Source organism: Mauremys reevesii, linkage group 3, assembly GCF_016161935.1.
Source record: "Mauremys reevesii isolate NIE-2019 linkage group 3, ASM1616193v1, whole genome shotgun sequence".
In the NCBI taxonomy this organism is placed as follows: domain Eukaryota; kingdom Metazoa; phylum Chordata; order Testudines; family Geoemydidae; genus Mauremys; species Mauremys reevesii.
In genome coordinates, this window is record NC_052625.1 from 174,296,613 (window position 1) to 174,313,327 (window position 16,715).

Consider the following 16,715-nt stretch of genomic DNA (forward strand, 5'->3'; position numbering starts at 1 on the left):
CCAACTCCATACATTTCTAATGCAACCCCCCCCGCCAAACCTACACTTAATATGCATTAGCAATTATACACCCAAACCTTTCAACCTGTAGCCGTTTCCCTCCCCAGAGGTTTGAAGGTGCGGGGAAAGATGGGCTCTGCATTATGTCCAGAAGGTTGCACAGAGGTTCTTGCAGTAGAAGCAAGAGGAGTAAAAAGTTCTAAAATCAAGGACTCATCATGGAGAACACCCGTGATGAACATAAATGGGTGGAGGCTTCTAACAGGAGTACAACTACTGCACTATAACACCAGCAGAGAGAAAGGGCTTTCCTGGCTAAAATCAACACCCTGAACACTCTCCTTAAATCCTGGAGCACTAGCTACACATGCTGCTGACATGAAACCCTTCTTAAACAAGTTAAGAGCAGTATTCAGTACTAGCTTCATTTTTCAAGTGATCTCAAAATATAGCACATGTGCAGCAACACGTGGCGCTGTCACCCTGAGGCAACAAAGGCATATAGTTGGTTGAGGTCTAGACTAGAAGTAAAAAGTTACTACACCAGTTGCAGATGAACTCAGTGATCCAGGAGCAGCCTAGAATTTATTGGCTCAAATAACAGAAGGGTAGCTGTGTTAGTCTGTATCCACAAAAACAGCGAGGAGTCCGGTGGCACCTTAAAGAAAAAGGGATTTAACTGGGCATAAGCTTTCATGGGTTAAAAAAAAACAAAACAAACACACACTTCTTCAGATGCATGGAATGAAAATTACAGACACAAGCATAAATATACTGGCACATGAAGAGAAGGGAGAACCAGTGATGACAAGGCCAATACAGGCAGGGTGGGTGTGGCCCACTCCCAATAACTGATGATATGCTGGAGAGGTTTTAGCTGGGAGCTGTAAGTTATTTTCCTTGTTGGGCCTGTCCTGTAGTAGGTGACTTCTGGGTACTTGTCTAACTCTGTCAAATCTGTCCCCTCACTTCCCCACGTGGGTATTGTAATTTTAAGAATGCTTGATAAAGATCTTGTAGGTGTTTGTCTTTGTCTGAAGGATTTGAGCAAATTTGGTTGTATCTTAGAGCTTGGCTGTAGACAATGGATCATGTGATGTGTCCTGGATGGAAGCTGGAGACATGTAGGTCCTCTCTTGGTATTGAGACCTCCTCATCAATTATTGGGAGTGGACCACATCCACCCTGACTGTATTGGCCTTGTCATCACTGGTTCTCCACTTGTAAGGTAACCCGCTTCTCTTCATGTGCCAGTATATTTATGCTTGCATGTGTAATTTTCACCCCATGCATCTGAAGAAGTGGCTTTTTACCCATGAATGCTTATGCCCAAATAAATCTGTTAGTCTTTAAGGTGCCACCAGACTCCACGTAACTCAAATAAGCCATTTACCTCTTACATATGGTAGTCTCACTCAAAGGCCATAATATAAGCTCTGCCACCATTTCTCAAACCCAACAACATTCTCAGCTCTCACTTAAGTGCCAAGTTCATGAAATGCAGCACTGTCTGGTTTTCAGACTAGCACAGGATACTCCTCTTAGGGCAGGTCTACACTAAGAGCGGGGGTCGAACTAGGGTACGCAAGTTCAGCTACGTGAATAGCGTAGCTGAATTCGAAGTACCCTAGTTCGAACTACTCACCCGTCCAGACGCCGCGGAATCGAAGTCCGCGGCTCCAAGGTCGACTCCGCCACCGCCTTTTGCAGTGGAGGAGTACTGGAGTCGACCCCGGCGCTTCCGGAGTTCGAACTATCGCGTCCTGATTAGACGCGATAGTTCGAACTCCGAGAAGTCGAACTCACCGCGTCGACCCGGCTGGTAAGTGTAGACTAGCCCTTATTGTGTCAAGTATCAGAAGAGTAGCCTTGTTAGTCTGGATCTGCAAAAGCAGCAAAGAGTCCTGTGGCACTTTATAGACTAAGACGTATTGGAGCATGAGCTTTCGTCGGTGTAGTGGGTATTCACCCACGAAAGCTCATGCTCCAATACGTCTGTTAGTCTATAAGGTGCCACAAGACTCTGTGCTCCTCTTATTGTGGTGATTTGTTCTGTTCAGATTTTAACAGTTCCACCAATTCTATTCCCAATGCAGCACTACTGGAGAGGGAGTGTAGAGTGGAAGCCTATAAAGACAAGACTCCCTCCCTGAAGTGCCAGAATACAGTGCTCCAGCCACTGTCAGATGGATTTTCTGCTGTATTTGGAAGTTTGTTTTGTTTATAGCCAGGGGAAGTTAGATAAAAAGACAAAAAGATTTAAATTTTAGTTCAGTACAGTTGTTTGCTTAACTGCAACCCGGAGCTTATATTTCTACTAGTGAGACAAGATCTAGTCAGCCTTTGACATCTGAACAGAATACATCAGTGGAGTATTTGAATGACAGCAAAAGTACAATAAGGGAAGGAACTTCCTTTAGGAAAATCCCCCATGAGAAGTATAAAGCCTCCACTTATGCCCACTGTATTGTTTTGTAGGGATTACTTAATGGTTATTTCCTTGGATTCTGTTTCACTAGCCATAAAGGCAATGGTGCAGAGATTTGATTCCGAGTTAGGTATCTCTGGAAGGTTACAGGCAAATTTAGAATAATTAGAAAGGTAGCTATGGGGACAATAAGTTCTTCTCAATGCTGCATTTATTTCTACTAGAAGAGTTAAAGGTTACAGACTCAATTTAAAATAATATAACTAGTTACTCGGCAAAAAGTTACTGTATCCTACTTCTACATTTGAGATAGCGTTCTTACCAAATTGAGAGCTAACATGGGTTTTCTAAGGACTGCCATATTCATGCTTCTAATATTCTTGGAAAAGCTTTGAATATACCACAGAAAATCTGAGTTAGTTTGTTTTGCACCCTGCTGGATTCTGACACATTTCAGTTCTGCTAAAGTAAAAAAAGTTTTACTGTATCAAGTTACACACCCTGAAAACTAATTTAAGAATTCTTAAATGTTTGACCTTCAGATCTAACCATCCTCTGTTAGTTTCTCAGTATTTTAGTTTAGATCTGAGCTTTGCTCCTTTTTCCTGGAAATACCCTAGAGATTTAACTGTGGTGATTTTCTTGGTGGGCAATATATGAGCAAATGTTTAAGTATATTGTTTGATAGGATCTACTAGATCCTTTTATGTGTATTTCTTGGTAACAGAATCTTGATTATTTTGGATGGAGCTAATAATTTTCCTGGTACTTATGTGGATTCATGGTAGTTTTATGTTTATTAAAATTCCTTATGATACTCCTATTTGTGAAAACGTATACAATATTTTTAGAAGCAAAAGTAACTAAGTTAGTAGAGCTTATTCAGTCACAATTAACACCACCAAATTACTCACCCACTGAATTTCCATTCCCTCTGAAAGCTTATCAAGTCTTTCAAAGTCTTCTTTATTTATTACATCTTTTCCTGTGCTTGTTCTCCAGCCGTTATTTTTCCAGTTGTCTACCCAACTTGTTATACCTATGGAAAAACAAATTAATATGTTTTATTGGAAGATAGTTACAGTTTCTAAATACAAATACAAACTGGATATATTTTTAAAATTCAGCAAGAATGTAAATAACTTGTGGCTACTGCATAGGAAGATTATCCATGACCATGCCTTTAAAAGGAAGTTATTTAGGAAGTTTTATCTTTTTTTCAAATCCTTGCCATGTAAAGATCAGAACCAAACACTAATCACTTCAGCAGGGTATTTTTTTTTAAGTAAAAGTCAGGGACAGGTCTCAGGCTTCCATTAATTTGTTTATTGCACGCGACCTGTCCCATGACTTTCTAAAAAATACCCATGACAAAAATCTTCGTCTTAGTCATTATCCCCGTAACATGCTTTATATTTACTCTAGAGCTACTGTTCTTCCTGTTATCTCTACAGACTATGGGCATGGTCCCACTCCCAATGACTTTAATGCTACAAGACCATACAGCTATCAGTTACTAACTTTCTCCACAACTGCATTAAAGGCACAGGTGGCAATCTGTGAAACATGCTGATTTCATTCTCTAATACAGTCTTTCAGAATGACTGTCTCTTTCCAGCATGTGTCCTTACACCTATGCTTCCCCATTGACTGGTACTGATGCTCACCATTTGTGAGCATAATACATGAGTTTAGATGCACTTAAGTGCAAGTTTACCAGGCGAACTGCAATAAACTGAAGTTGAGGGTCTGTTTGCCAGTAGAGTTAACAGTGTGCAGCTCTAACTAGAGCTTTACTAACTTATTTTATTTGAAGGTCAGAAGAGGCGCACATATGGTGGGAATGGATAAACACCTAAAAAAGAAGGCATACAGCAGAACACATTCAGAACAACATGAACCGTAACAAACCTAGAAGTCATTGAGAAAAAGTAACAATATTTTAATTAAGAGTTAGAAAGTCATCTACTACTGGTCAAAGAAATAATTAACAGTCAATTTGTCCAAGACAGGAGAGCCCTTCATTAAACAAGTGTACTAATGAAATAGTTACCAGAATAGAATTGGCCACTTTATGCCTGGCAGTATGAACAAACTGAGCTGTTAATTCTCATTCCACTAAAGGACTCTGTCCAGGAAGCCAGACCAAAAGCTCCCATAACCAGTCCCATCCCCATATTTGTATGAACTGGTTGCCCCCTGGTGGGGCAACTGAAGTGGAAGGAAACAGATTACTTAATGGATCTATTATTCCTCTTTCCCACCCACTCTTCTCTTCCCCATCTCTTCTGCCTCCTTGCTGGTTTTAATTCCCTGGTCCACTGAGCCCTTGCTTAGCAACTCTTCCACTTTCTGGGGCCAATGCTATTAGGAACCTCCCTCCACTTTCTCCCTCATAGAAGTGGGAGCTACCAGAGTTTAAGACAGTGGGAAAACAGGACAGCTCCTGGACTACTACTTCCATCCAAGCATCCCCCTTTCCCTGTCCAGTAGCTCCTTGGCCTCTCCAGGGTGAGGGCATCGCCTCCTAGAGGAGGCATCAAATTACTTCCAGCTCATTTGCCCTCTGAGCTGCTGGCTCATGCTCTGAGGGAAAAACAGATTAAAGTTCTCTCACCTGCAATGCAAAAATCATATAAAGTCTTTGTTCTGCCCAAGAGCCTCCCTAATTTTGGGAAAGTATAGATAAAAACCAATTACACAAATCTCACTCAATTATCTGAGCAACAAGGAAGCCAGACTCGATACTGTACCTAAATCATTAAGCACATACAAACTTTGTCTTGAAAGCACTTAAATAGATCAACTCATCCCAAAAGCCAGCAGTCACATTTTACAATGGGAGAAACTGAGGCAGACAAATTGACTTGCCAAACACAGTGACTATTAGTTTATTAGATCTCAGGAGTTCCCATAAAGAGCTTGTGCTCAGACTACAACAAAAATTAAAAAGTACTCTGGGATCCAGTCTGTTAGAAGTGACCTGCGAAGAACAAGATGCAATTGTGCCTTTTGCTTCACATAAAAGACCTAAATGTTTTTCTCCATCTGCTTTCATGTTAGAAATTCAGGCTATACCTATACTCCAAAATTATAAACCACAAGGGACTGCAAGCTGAGTAACTAAGTGGGGAAAAAGGGGTTTAGTCTATTAGAGAACACATTAACTCCACTGCCTATTACTTATAGGTGGTCTTGTAAAAATTCAACATTAACACTTAAGGTGAAATCTCACAATATACATTGGGAGACACCACCCTCCAGCAGTCTTCCATTTAAACCAGGGAAGAATAGACTTGAATAACATTTCTAGAGGTAAAAACAAGCAGAACAATCTTGAAGTGTTTCAGGGTTGTGTGTGTGTTTTTTTTTGTTTTTTTTTTAAACTTTGATACAAGAACAAGGGGGGAGGAGAGAACAGGCAGTTTCCTAATACAGTACTACTTTGCTGGCCATTTTCAGATATACAGCATACATTTATAGGGTTTCGTTTGAAAATTCATACACCATTTTGTATATTGCATCCTGAACTTTCCAGAAAATCCTTTATTAGAGACGTTCAGTATCTGATATTTTAAAATTATTTCCTACATCAGTTGCTAAACTAGGTATCTTGTCTATTCCAGAGTCTGATACAAAAAGTGGATGTGATTTTGGCAAGCTATGCAGGGTGTTCTTGGAGTCCTTTTCCCTGCTATTACTGGGAATTGAAATGAGTTATGCATAATCCCTTCCCTATACACCATCTAAAAAAAACGCAAACTATTTTACAGAAACAGATTTGTGGGGCTTATACAATGAAGGTATGTGTTCTACATTCAATGCACAGCAGAGCTGAAATCGTTAACTTACCATTTATAGTGAACTTGCTATCAGTGTAAAGAACCAGTTTCTTGATGTTTTGACTCTTTGCTTGCTCTATTGCTTTGCAGGCTGCCTAAAGGAAGTGTTTCAATAATCATAATTCAGAAGATTGTGAACAAAAAAATACATACAGAAGAAATACAACTAGAGAATTTAGTGTGAAGACAGACAAAAATTGCAGTAACGTATCAGATGTCCCACAGTCGAGAAGTCTGTCAGAGACAGGATACAACATGCCTCAGTGGAAGGTAGAAGACAGAGTAGCCAATTATAGAATAACTAGTCCATAGAAGAAACTTCTTAATCCTGCCAGCTAATGATTGGCTCATCCCTTCAACCATGAGGGTTTAATATCCTGGCTATTTTCCTCTAATAGAACTGTGGATGTTCTGATTATTCACATAAATGTCTAATGCTGTTTTGAATCTTAAGATCTTGACATCAATGATATTTTATTATTTCAAAGGTTAGTTGTGCATTGTGCTAAAAAGTATTTCCTTGTATCAGTTCTGAATGTCACCTTTCAATTTCATTGGATTATCCTTATCTTTCGAATGGGAGCACCATTTTAATCTTCATTACACCAGATATTGTTCTGTAGACCTCCATCATGCCTGCTGTTATTCACTTCATATCTAAACTGAACAGTCCTAATGTTCTCTTTCATAGAAAAGTCTTGCCATCATTTGTCTTTGAACTCCTTTTTATTTCTGAGCTATCTTCCTTGAGACAGGATGAACAGAACTAAATACAAACATTATGAGGTAGAAACCCCTGAGAAGAAGCCAATGTGAGTTCCAGAAAGCAACTCTACCAACTCCTATGCAGAAATACTGTTAGCAGAATCACCAGCTTCCTTCTTGACTTGTATCATTGCTAAATCCCCCACAGCAGAGCCCTACTAAAACTAAATTGAATGTCTGAAAATATCTGGGAGCTTTAGCAGCTGATTAAATTGTGTGGAGTCATAGTGCTCACTTCTTTCCCACAAGTATAAAACAATTTTAAAACGCCACAACTTACATGTATTTCAGCTCTTTGGTTGGTCTGCCGTCCAGAAAGCCTATCACTAGTATTTCTGTTTAAAAGCGACACAAAATACATTAGTGGTCCACACTACTGCATGAGTGTACAGCCACAGATTAGGTAGAATTGGGGCATAAAAACTTAATTTCCCCTGAAGGGGAAATTTTAGTTAAGTGGCAACTAATCTGAAATTTAGGCATGCTTGGCCCTGTCCCTACTGCAGGTTGAACCTCCAGGTTGAGGTCATTTTAATATAATTATATATAAAACTTGTGGAAGCACTTAATGGGAGCCTAAATTAAACCTTCCCAAAGATATTACCTGGCATTTGTCCAGGCTGAGTCTGGTTATATTTTGCCTACATTTCTAACCTCTACAGGCACCTTTATTTCTGCCCTCAGTGATGGCTGATATTCAATATTCCAATTTAATAACTGAGTTTACTCTTTCTAGCTCATTATTTATATAATTTGGTGATATTATTAAAGAAAGTCTCAGTCAAGTAAGTATCAGAGGGGTAGCTGTGTTAGTCTGGATCTGTAAAAGGCGACAAGGAGTCCTGTGGCACCTTATAGACTAACAGACGTATTGGAGCATAAGCTTTCGTGGGTGAATACCCACTTCGTCAGACGCATGAAGTAACTGGGTTTCACATTCTGAAGTCGCTGAATTTAAAGGCCATACAATTTAAGTGATGAATTACACAAGACCAATATTAGTAAGTTTTTGTACAGCAAATGATTTAACTATGATCTCAAAATTACTTACAAAGGGTGGTCTGGTCCCCAATAGACTCCTACTCCAGCACGTGCCTTACGACGCCCATTACTTGAGCAGCAGCCATCTGTATAAACAACTACAGAGTCACCTGCAAGAGATGGATACATGCAATCTATTTAAAATGTCACAAAACAATTTAATTGTTCAAAGGCATAAGCCTCTTTCAAATACAGAAAATTGTTTAACAGATTTATATTTCCTCCAATAATGTTCTAGCAACCTCTTCACATAGGTGTATATCATCTTGCACTGCTGCAGAATCCATGAAATAATTTTAGCCCCAACTTTTTTCACAAGAACTTCAATTTTTGCCAAGCCTCAAAATTGTGTGGAAGAGCTTCATGCCCCCAACTCCAGATCCCATCTTATTTTTCTAAGATGGCCATCAGCCTCAATGAAAAGTTAAAATACATGTTTAAATGTGTTCACTCAAGTGTATTTACTCAGGGCTCTGACACGATTCCATATCAGTTAAAACATGATTTCATCCTGTCTACAGTGGCCAGATCAAGCCATGTAATGATGACTAGTGTTATATATTCAAAATATGCTTTATGATAAGATTACTTAAATTTATTATTGCTCTGAAGGCACTCTAAACATTACTATTAGAAAGCCAGAACTGTAATTCTTACATTCAGATATCCAGTTCTCCCACACACAAAAATAAAAGTTTCTTTAATGCCCTACCTCGATCACCCATTAGGGAGGACTAGGGGCTAAATGTCAGCAAGAGGAGATAACCTTCCAGGCATACCATAAAGGTTAGATCTACACTGTTAAACCAAGCAGCAATAGTTGAGGGCTTCTCACAGAAAGAGACATGCCAAAGCTTCTTCACTCTAGAGAATTTCAACTTGAACCAGGTTTTGGCTGTTAGTGAGAGCAGCAACTTTAGGGACTTGTTAAATACTCTGTTTAAAATACTTCATATTCATTAAGTATACTTCAATAAATTATAGTCCCATCAAAGAGGCTTACCCATATATGAGAATTTATCTTTGCTCACTGAAGGTGCCAAGTATGTCTCATTGTATTTTACATGTTTTCTGTTAGATTCTTCCTCCGAAGACTGCTCATATGGTCTCTTGCATGTGCTGTAACTTGGGCTTGCTGTCTCCAGTTCATTCCAGTAGCTGTCACTCTTTTGTGTTAAACTAGATATGCCATTAAAACCTTACAGAAAAAAAACAGTATTACATACAAATATAAAAGTTAAGTTATAATTTGCATGCCTAATTGTAGCAGTATTAGAAGTTATTTGTTAAACTACTAGGGAAGACATTCTGGCAGAAGTACCAAGTTAAATTTCACAGCATTCCTTTAATCCCCAACAATTTTTTAAAAAAAGAGAACAGAAATAAATGTACAAGTCATCATTAATGCTATGTTAAATTTCAGCAATCAGGACATGCAGCTGTTAAGGTTCGTAAATTAACTTAGCCACATTGCACACATGTAGTATTTTCTATATTGTGTATAGCTGAGCATAACTTCATGTTTTAATATTACAATTTGGCTTTTCTGTTTCCTAGATTTTTTTTTTTAATCTGTGGCAATATTTTTAGCAGGAGTAAATATATTAAAATAGATTTTTCATTTCCAATTACCAATTTTAGCAGTAGCATAATTAAATTCAATTTTAGAAGAGGAGTTCAATACTTGACTGAGCCTTAAAGTTGCATAGTAAATAACGATGCCTCACATATCAAAGATGGCTTTGGATTAGTTTTTTCCTTATCCTGTATGTTTTACTAGATACTGAAGATACATGAGCTCTGCGCAGATTTTCAGAAGCACTCAGCATTGCCTTAACTCTACCACCATTAAAAGCCAGTGCTGGGCCCTTTTGAAAATGCCACCCAGTGACAGAGTGCTGGGCAACAGCAGCTGAACTACCACTCTGGTCACTGTATCTCCAATCAGTTGCCTGGAATATAAAACTGACTACTACAGTTGTGACTAATGGATAGATTGGGGATGGGCTGCATTGAGCTATAAGGCTAATTAACTCATTAGCTCAGAAGGTAGATAAGGCACTGGCAAGAACTGCTAGTGAGAGAAAACCAATCTCTCAGAATTAGTCCCAAGAGAGATTTCCCACCTTTCCTGTCCTGGACCTAGGGAGTTAAAGATGATATGCTGTTGTAAATAAGATGCTGCTGGTGAGGGGGAACACTGTAAATAAACCACACATTGTGTTTACAATCAGCGTGTCTCCAAGTGCTCTCTGTGTGCAGTGGAAGAAGAGCAGAGGGCATGCCTTGTTAAACACCCTATAACATTAGTGAAAATTTTATGGAAATATTTTAGTTAACTTAATGATAAAAGAAGCTTGTCTGACAGTAATTCAGCAGTCCTTCTATGCAACAGCAACCGATCTACACTCAGTTATAACAGTGGTCCCCAAACTTTGTTACACCCCTCCCTTACCAGTAATGGAATCTATCCATGCCCCGAGAACCGCAGTTGGAAGCCAGGCCAGCACTAGGATTAGGCAGTACTCCTTCCCTGCCCCCCTTGAGGGCAAGCCTGGGCCCCCCACTATGCTCCCCTGAACTTTCCATGCCCCCCCAGGGAGGCACACCCCATAGTGAGGACCTCTGAGTTACAGGATGCAAAATATAATATATGCCACACAACATGGTATGGTTTCAGAGATACTGAGCATGGAGGGAGTTGTGGGGGTGCCTGTATCTCAGAAAAATCAGACTATTATACCCTATTTTTACCTGCTGTTGCTTCGGAAGTAACACCCATTAGTTTCAGAACAGCCTTCCAATTGTGGTGAGGGCAAGAAACCTAGCTGGTTTTTAAAATGAAGCTTTAACGTGCTGAGACCACTGCTTCTCATGGCGACCTATATAGTCTCATTGTTTATTTGTACTCCCCATGTACTGGTATCCATCTGTCTCTTGTCTGATACTAAAAGTATGTTCACACTAGGGCAGCTCAGCTATGGCGCTGCAGCTGTGTCACTGTAGTGCTATAGCATAGGTGCTTCCTACACCCAGAGAAGAGTTTTCCCATCAACGTAGCTAATCCACCTCTCAGAGATGGTACCAAGGGCAATGGAAGAATTCTGCAGCTGACCTAGATCTACACAGAGGGTGAGATCGACCTAAGTATATCACTCCAGGTGTGAAATTTTTCACAGCCAGCAGGGATGTAGCTAGGTCAACCCAATTTTTAACTGTAGACCAGACCTTAGGCTTTGTCTGCACTAGCACTTTTGTTGGTTGGGGTGTGGAAAAAAACCAAACACACCCCTAACAGACACAAATTTCACTGACAAAAGTGCCAGTGCAGAGAGCTCCTGATAATGCTGCTTGTTGGGGGTAGTTTAATTATGCTGGCAAGAGCTCTATTCTGCTGGCAAAGAGCGTTTACACAGGAGACCGTAGAGCAGTACAGCACAGTTGCCAACTTTCAGACTGTAAATACGCACTCTGACTGTCACAACAAGTCAAAAATCAAGCTAATCCGATGTTTCTCAAACTGGGGTCACTGCTTGTGTAGGGAAAGCCCCTGGTGGGCAGGGCCTGATCGTGGCTCCCACTGGCTGCGGTTCGCTGCTCGGGGCCAATGGGAGCTACTGGAAGCAGCGCAGGCTGAGGGACTTACTCGCTGCCGCTTCTAGCGACTCCCATTGGCGCGGAGCAGCGAACCGCCACGATCAGCCGGACCTGCAGACGGGGCAATTAAATAAACTGGCCCCGCCCGCCAGGGGCTTTCCCTACACAAGCGGTGACCCCAGTTTGAGAAACACAGAGCTAATCCCATTTCAAAACAAGGCCAAAACAAGCCAATCCCTAAGAACCCAACACTCTATGTGACTAAATCCCCCCAGCCTGCAGTCTGGACTGTGGTGGGCCCGCTGTGCGCCCCTGACTCTCTCTCTTCCCCATTGTTTGGCAGGAGTCGATTTAAAAAAAAAAAAAAGCAACAAGCTAAAGAACTAGCCAACAAGCAACTCACAAGCCAATTAAGCCAAAAGCGAGCCTAATGTCTGCATTTTCTCCATGGGTTTGGCATGTCTGAAGGACAGCTGTACGGTCCGTAGTGGAGACATAGCCTTATAGTGTAAGTTGTTTGGGACAGGCGCTGTCCCCATCGCAATACGCAGCATTCTAACACTAAGTACACATGGAGATATGTGATGGGGTTCCCGGCAGGGCACCAGACTCGATACCCCTGGTGGTCCTGCCAAACGTATGTTCCTGTACAGACACTGCCCCACGCAGGGAAGGTGGAAGGGGCTTGCTGGGGTACTACCTGCTGAATGGGATGACGACTGCCGTGCCTCGCTGCCCACAAAGGACCAAGCATCGGCCTCGCTGGCAAATTTCTTGAAGCTGGCGGCCGGGTACCTGTTCACCTGCTCTCGGCACTCCTCCCTACAACACAGCAGCGACAGGCGGGCCGTCAGCGCGGAGCCGGGCGGCCCCAGAGCTGGGACAGGACCCCGCGGGCTCCTCCTACCCCGGGCCGACGGGGAAGCCTGGGCTCCCTGGCCGCGCAGGGGACGCGGCGCCCCGACGTGAGGGGCTGAAGAAGCCAACCCGGATAGGCCTAGTAGGGGAGGAGGATCCCCGCCGGTGCGGGGAGGAGCCCCCAGGCGGGATGGGCGTGGGGACCACCCGGGAGCAGCCACCCTCACCAGGTCTGATAGACTCCGATCGTCCTGCCTCTGCGCACCGCGTAGAACATGTTGCTCCCGCTGCTGGGGACAAAACAAGGGTCAATGAGCGCCGCGAGCAGCCGCCGCAACATGGCGCCGCCGCCCGGCTCGCCCCCACCGGCCCTGAGCCTCGAACCCACAGCCACCCACCAACCTGCCTCCCACACAGGCGCTTTCCTCTGAGAAGGCGACGGCCCCGCCTACTGCGCAGGCGCAATGCAGAGGCCTCACATCTAGCTAGCTTAGCCCTATTGCGCAGGTGCACTATGCAGCTACCTTCCCGTTCCTTCGGCGAGCGTCTTCTACGGCGTACGAACCCCGACTGCGCAGGCGCATTGCCCAGAGTTCCTTCCAGGACTCGCTGGACGAGCGAGGGCTGGCAGATAAGGGCAGGCGGCTCGTTACAGGGCCCGCACAGGACCAAACTGGCAGAACACGCGTTTTTATTAACGCGGGTCGCCCCCAACGCAGGCTAGAGCCGCTACGTCTCTATGCGTCGGACCCCTCCCCGCAGAGCGCAGGCAGAGCCCCAAAGTCCCACCCAGCGTTCCAAACCAGCGCGTGTTTCGGCTCGCGCCCGCCCTGTGCGAGCTGAGCTGAGCTCCCCGGCCCCGCCCCAGCCCCAGCGTGCGTGTCAGGCCGCGCTCACCTGCCCAGCAATCCCGTCTGTTCCCCCCGCCTAACCGCCCCTCTCCCTGGCCTCCTGCCTTCCCGGCGCAGGCGTGCCGCTGCGGGGCGGAGCAGAGCTGCTGGGCGCTGCGCTGCTCTTTCGGCTTCGGCCCCCAGACTGGCTGCGTGTTGCGGTGCTGGTGGGGGGTAGGGCAAGGGGGAGAGTTTTGCAGCAGCTCGGCTCAGGAGGGGGCAAATGGGGCAGGCGTCGCGACCAATCAGAGCCTCGAAGGGGGCTTCCCGCGGGCGGGCTCGCATGGAACGGGAGCGCTGGGGGCTAGGCGGGAGCGACTCGTGGCGCCGAGTGGCCTTGGCGCGGCCTGGGCAGGAGCTCGGGTGACGGCCAACTCTGTGCCTAAGGGGCTTCCATTTGAATAGAGGACGGTCAAGGTTAAATGTTTCTCCATTGTTAGCCCTGAGTGGCCACCCATCATCACCCCTTGGAATTTCATCTCAAGGGGAGGTAAAAAGACAGGGGACAAAGACCATCCTTACAGTCAAAATGGAGTTTGCAGCTTAATAAAGATATATACAGAGAGTTCAACATCTCAAACAAAATCCATACATGGTACATAGACTGATTCCTTAAATTGTCACACGTGGGTTCCACGTTCATTACAAACTGTGACTCTTGCGTTTTACTCTTCTGGCTGCTGCCCTTGAAACCTCTTTGTACATGGGAGGAAATGCAAATGGCCAGACAAAGATGAAAGTAGGTGTTCCTGGCCCCAGTCTGGAAATCCAGGGGCGGCAATAAGGCTAGTAAAATACAAAAATATGGATCACTTTGACATCAATTTTGCCTTCAACTGAGAAGGAGTGATTTTAGATTTCACCTGATCCTTAATATGCTTGCCAATCAGTATTACCATTTTCTTACCCAAATTAAGAACTTTATATCCTTGGCAGGCATTGGGTGAGAGGATAATTGATTTGGTCTGACTCCCATGAAAATATAACTATGGCATTTTTCTTACTTCTGACAATTTATTGGTGAAACTCCGCATTATACCCATTCAGAAAATGGCTGCTTTTGATCTTTTCACCCAAAGTTTATTTACATTTATTTTCATTAAAATATTAACATTCTCAAGGTTTTTACTGAGATTCTTAGCATTTTTTACTCTTTGGATTTGCAGCATATTGTGCGTGACTGCCCTTGGTTAGCTTTTCCTTTAATTAAAGGCCTGCTATAGCAGAAGGTTTTCACATTCATTATAGGTTTACACATTCATTTTATTTATATTCTCTTTTGGCCAATAGATAATAAAAGAGCGACCAGCAATAAATGAAGGGGAGAGAAAAGACCTGTTAAATTCATCTCATTAATTCTTGGGTTGAACAGACAGGTCCATAAATTCAATTTACATGCAAGGACTGATCAGTAACTCTTCTGCTGTCACAACCAACATACTGAGCTCAGATTCAAAGACAGAGAAAAATGACTTTGAGGTCCATTGAATGCCATCCACATTCACCTTGTTCCTTTCTGTCAATAACACTGAAGCTGCAGGTAATCAAATAATTACATTACTTTTGCTTCATCTACATGGATTTTTTTTAAAATATTCTTACCATTGCTGTAGCACTGCAGTAACAATGGGAGTACTAATGTAGACTGGCAACTGGCATTTTTACTACTTTGTTGTCTAGCACTGCTGCATAGGAGGTAAAAATGCCAGTGGCTGATTTACACCAGCTTTTCCATGGTTGTCATACCACTGGTGGATTTGTGGAGATTTTCAGAAGAAGCTCAGTGTAGATGAGGCAATCCAGGGAAGGCATTCCAGGCGACATAACTCACGATTTGCATTAAGTGATGGGACTCACAGAGAAGTATAATAGGAATCATTTAGTCCCCATCTACACCAGAACATATGACAAAGTCAGGGGAGATATGGCTGTGTCAGCCCCAGGATATTAGAGAAAGTGAGTGAGGTAATCTTTCACTGGACCAACTTCTGTTGGCAGCGGGTCTCAAACTTCATTGCACCACAACCCCCTTCTGACAACAAAAATTACTACATGACCCCAGTGGGGGGGACCGAAACCTGAGCCAGAATGCCACCTTCAGCCCCCATTTGGGGGGCTCAGGTTTTGGCTTTAGCCCCGGGCCCCAGCAAGTCTAATGCCAGCACCTGGAGACCCCACAGTTTGAGAACCGCTGGATAAGAGAGAGAAGCTTTTGAGCCACTCTACCTTGAATGATCCCTTAGAACAGGGGTTCTCAACCTTTTTCTTTCTTAGCCCCCCCCCCCATGCTAGAAAACACTCCAGGGCCCTGTGGCAGGGGGGCTCCGGGCTCCAGCCACTGGGTGGGGGGGACCAGTGGTGCTGCAACACTTTTACTAATGGGGGTGCTGAAAGCTAACTCCTTACCCCTGTTCATGCCCTCTTCCACCCAGAGCTGCTGCCGGGAGCAGGGCCGTGTCTATGGGAGGGTGCACCTGGTCAGGGGTAAGAGGGTCAAGGCTGGGAGTGGGCATGGGGCCAGCAGCTGGGACCCCACGTGTGGGGCCAGGAGCAGAGCCCTGGGCACAGGGCTGGGAGCGGAGCAGCCGGGACCCCGCATGCGGGGCTGGGAGTGGAGCCCCAGACACGGGGCTGGGACTACATGTGCAGGGCTGGGAGCAGAGCCCCGGGCATGGGGCTGGGACTGCACGGCGTCCGGGAGCGGAGCCCTGGGCTTGGAGCTGGCAGCTAGGACCCCACGTTGGGGGCCAGAAACAGAGCTCCAGGCATGGGACTGGGAACTCGCATGCGGAGCCGGGAGCAAAGCCCCACGTAAAACCTGGGAGTGCTGCACCACCTCCACACCACTAGCTCTCATGTTTATGAAGGGAGCTGGGGGGCTTGGGGCTTTAGCCCTGTGGGCATCAGACATGGGGGTGCCCTTCATAGGCGTAGTTTGACTTCTATTTTGGGAGGCCAGCCCTGCACAGCGGGGCCCAGGCAGGGATTGCCACCTCCACCCCCTGACTCACCTCATCCAGCCTGTCTGGGTTGGGGGCAGGGAGCACAACCACAAATTATAACTGAAAGGGAGGAGCTCAGCTCAAACAGTTAAAAATCACTCAGAATGCAGGCAGGGGATAGCTGGGGGCTGTGAGCAGGGTGGGGGGGTAGCTCAGGGTGCAGGGAGAGGGGTAGCTAGAGGCTATGTGCATGTAGCTCAGGATGCAGGGAGGAGGTAGCTAGGGCAGTGGTTCTCAACCAGGGTCTGGGGCCCCCTGGGGCTCCCTAGCAGGTTTCAGGGGGGTGTCAAGC

General features: G+C 44.5%; 1 protein-coding gene and 1 long non-coding RNA gene across 11 annotated transcripts in view; one reads left to right on the forward strand and one right to left on the reverse strand.

The window, feature by feature from the left end:
* LOC120401268 overlaps positions 1 to 6,270 on the forward strand; it is a 22,234-nt gene extending 15,964 nt beyond the window's left edge. The window contains exon 3 of the long non-coding RNA XR_005596361.1: positions 6,055 to 6,270. This is a non-coding gene — a long non-coding RNA (uncharacterized LOC120401268). The remainder of the gene's footprint in view (positions 1 to 6,054) is intronic.
* Positions 1 to 13,577, reverse strand: part of RNASEH1 (ribonuclease H1) — a 14,223-nt gene extending 646 nt beyond the window's left edge. The window contains exons 1-8 of one of the 10 annotated variants that reach the window (XM_039530974.1): positions 13,429 to 13,577; positions 12,759 to 12,821; positions 12,374 to 12,495; positions 9,080 to 9,274; positions 8,087 to 8,186; positions 7,316 to 7,370; positions 6,281 to 6,365; positions 3,343 to 3,467 (exon numbers count right to left, since the gene is read on the reverse strand). In XM_039530974.1, coding sequence (XP_039386908.1) covers positions 3,343 to 3,467; positions 6,281 to 6,365; positions 7,316 to 7,370; positions 8,087 to 8,186; positions 9,080 to 9,274; positions 12,374 to 12,495; positions 12,759 to 12,808 — 732 coding nt within the window. In that variant the 5' untranslated portion in view covers positions 12,809 to 12,821; positions 13,429 to 13,577. The other 9 variants (XM_039530975.1, XM_039530979.1, XM_039530977.1 and 6 more) reach the window with 9 other exon arrangements.
* Positions 13,578 to 16,715: the final 3,138 nt, after the last annotated feature.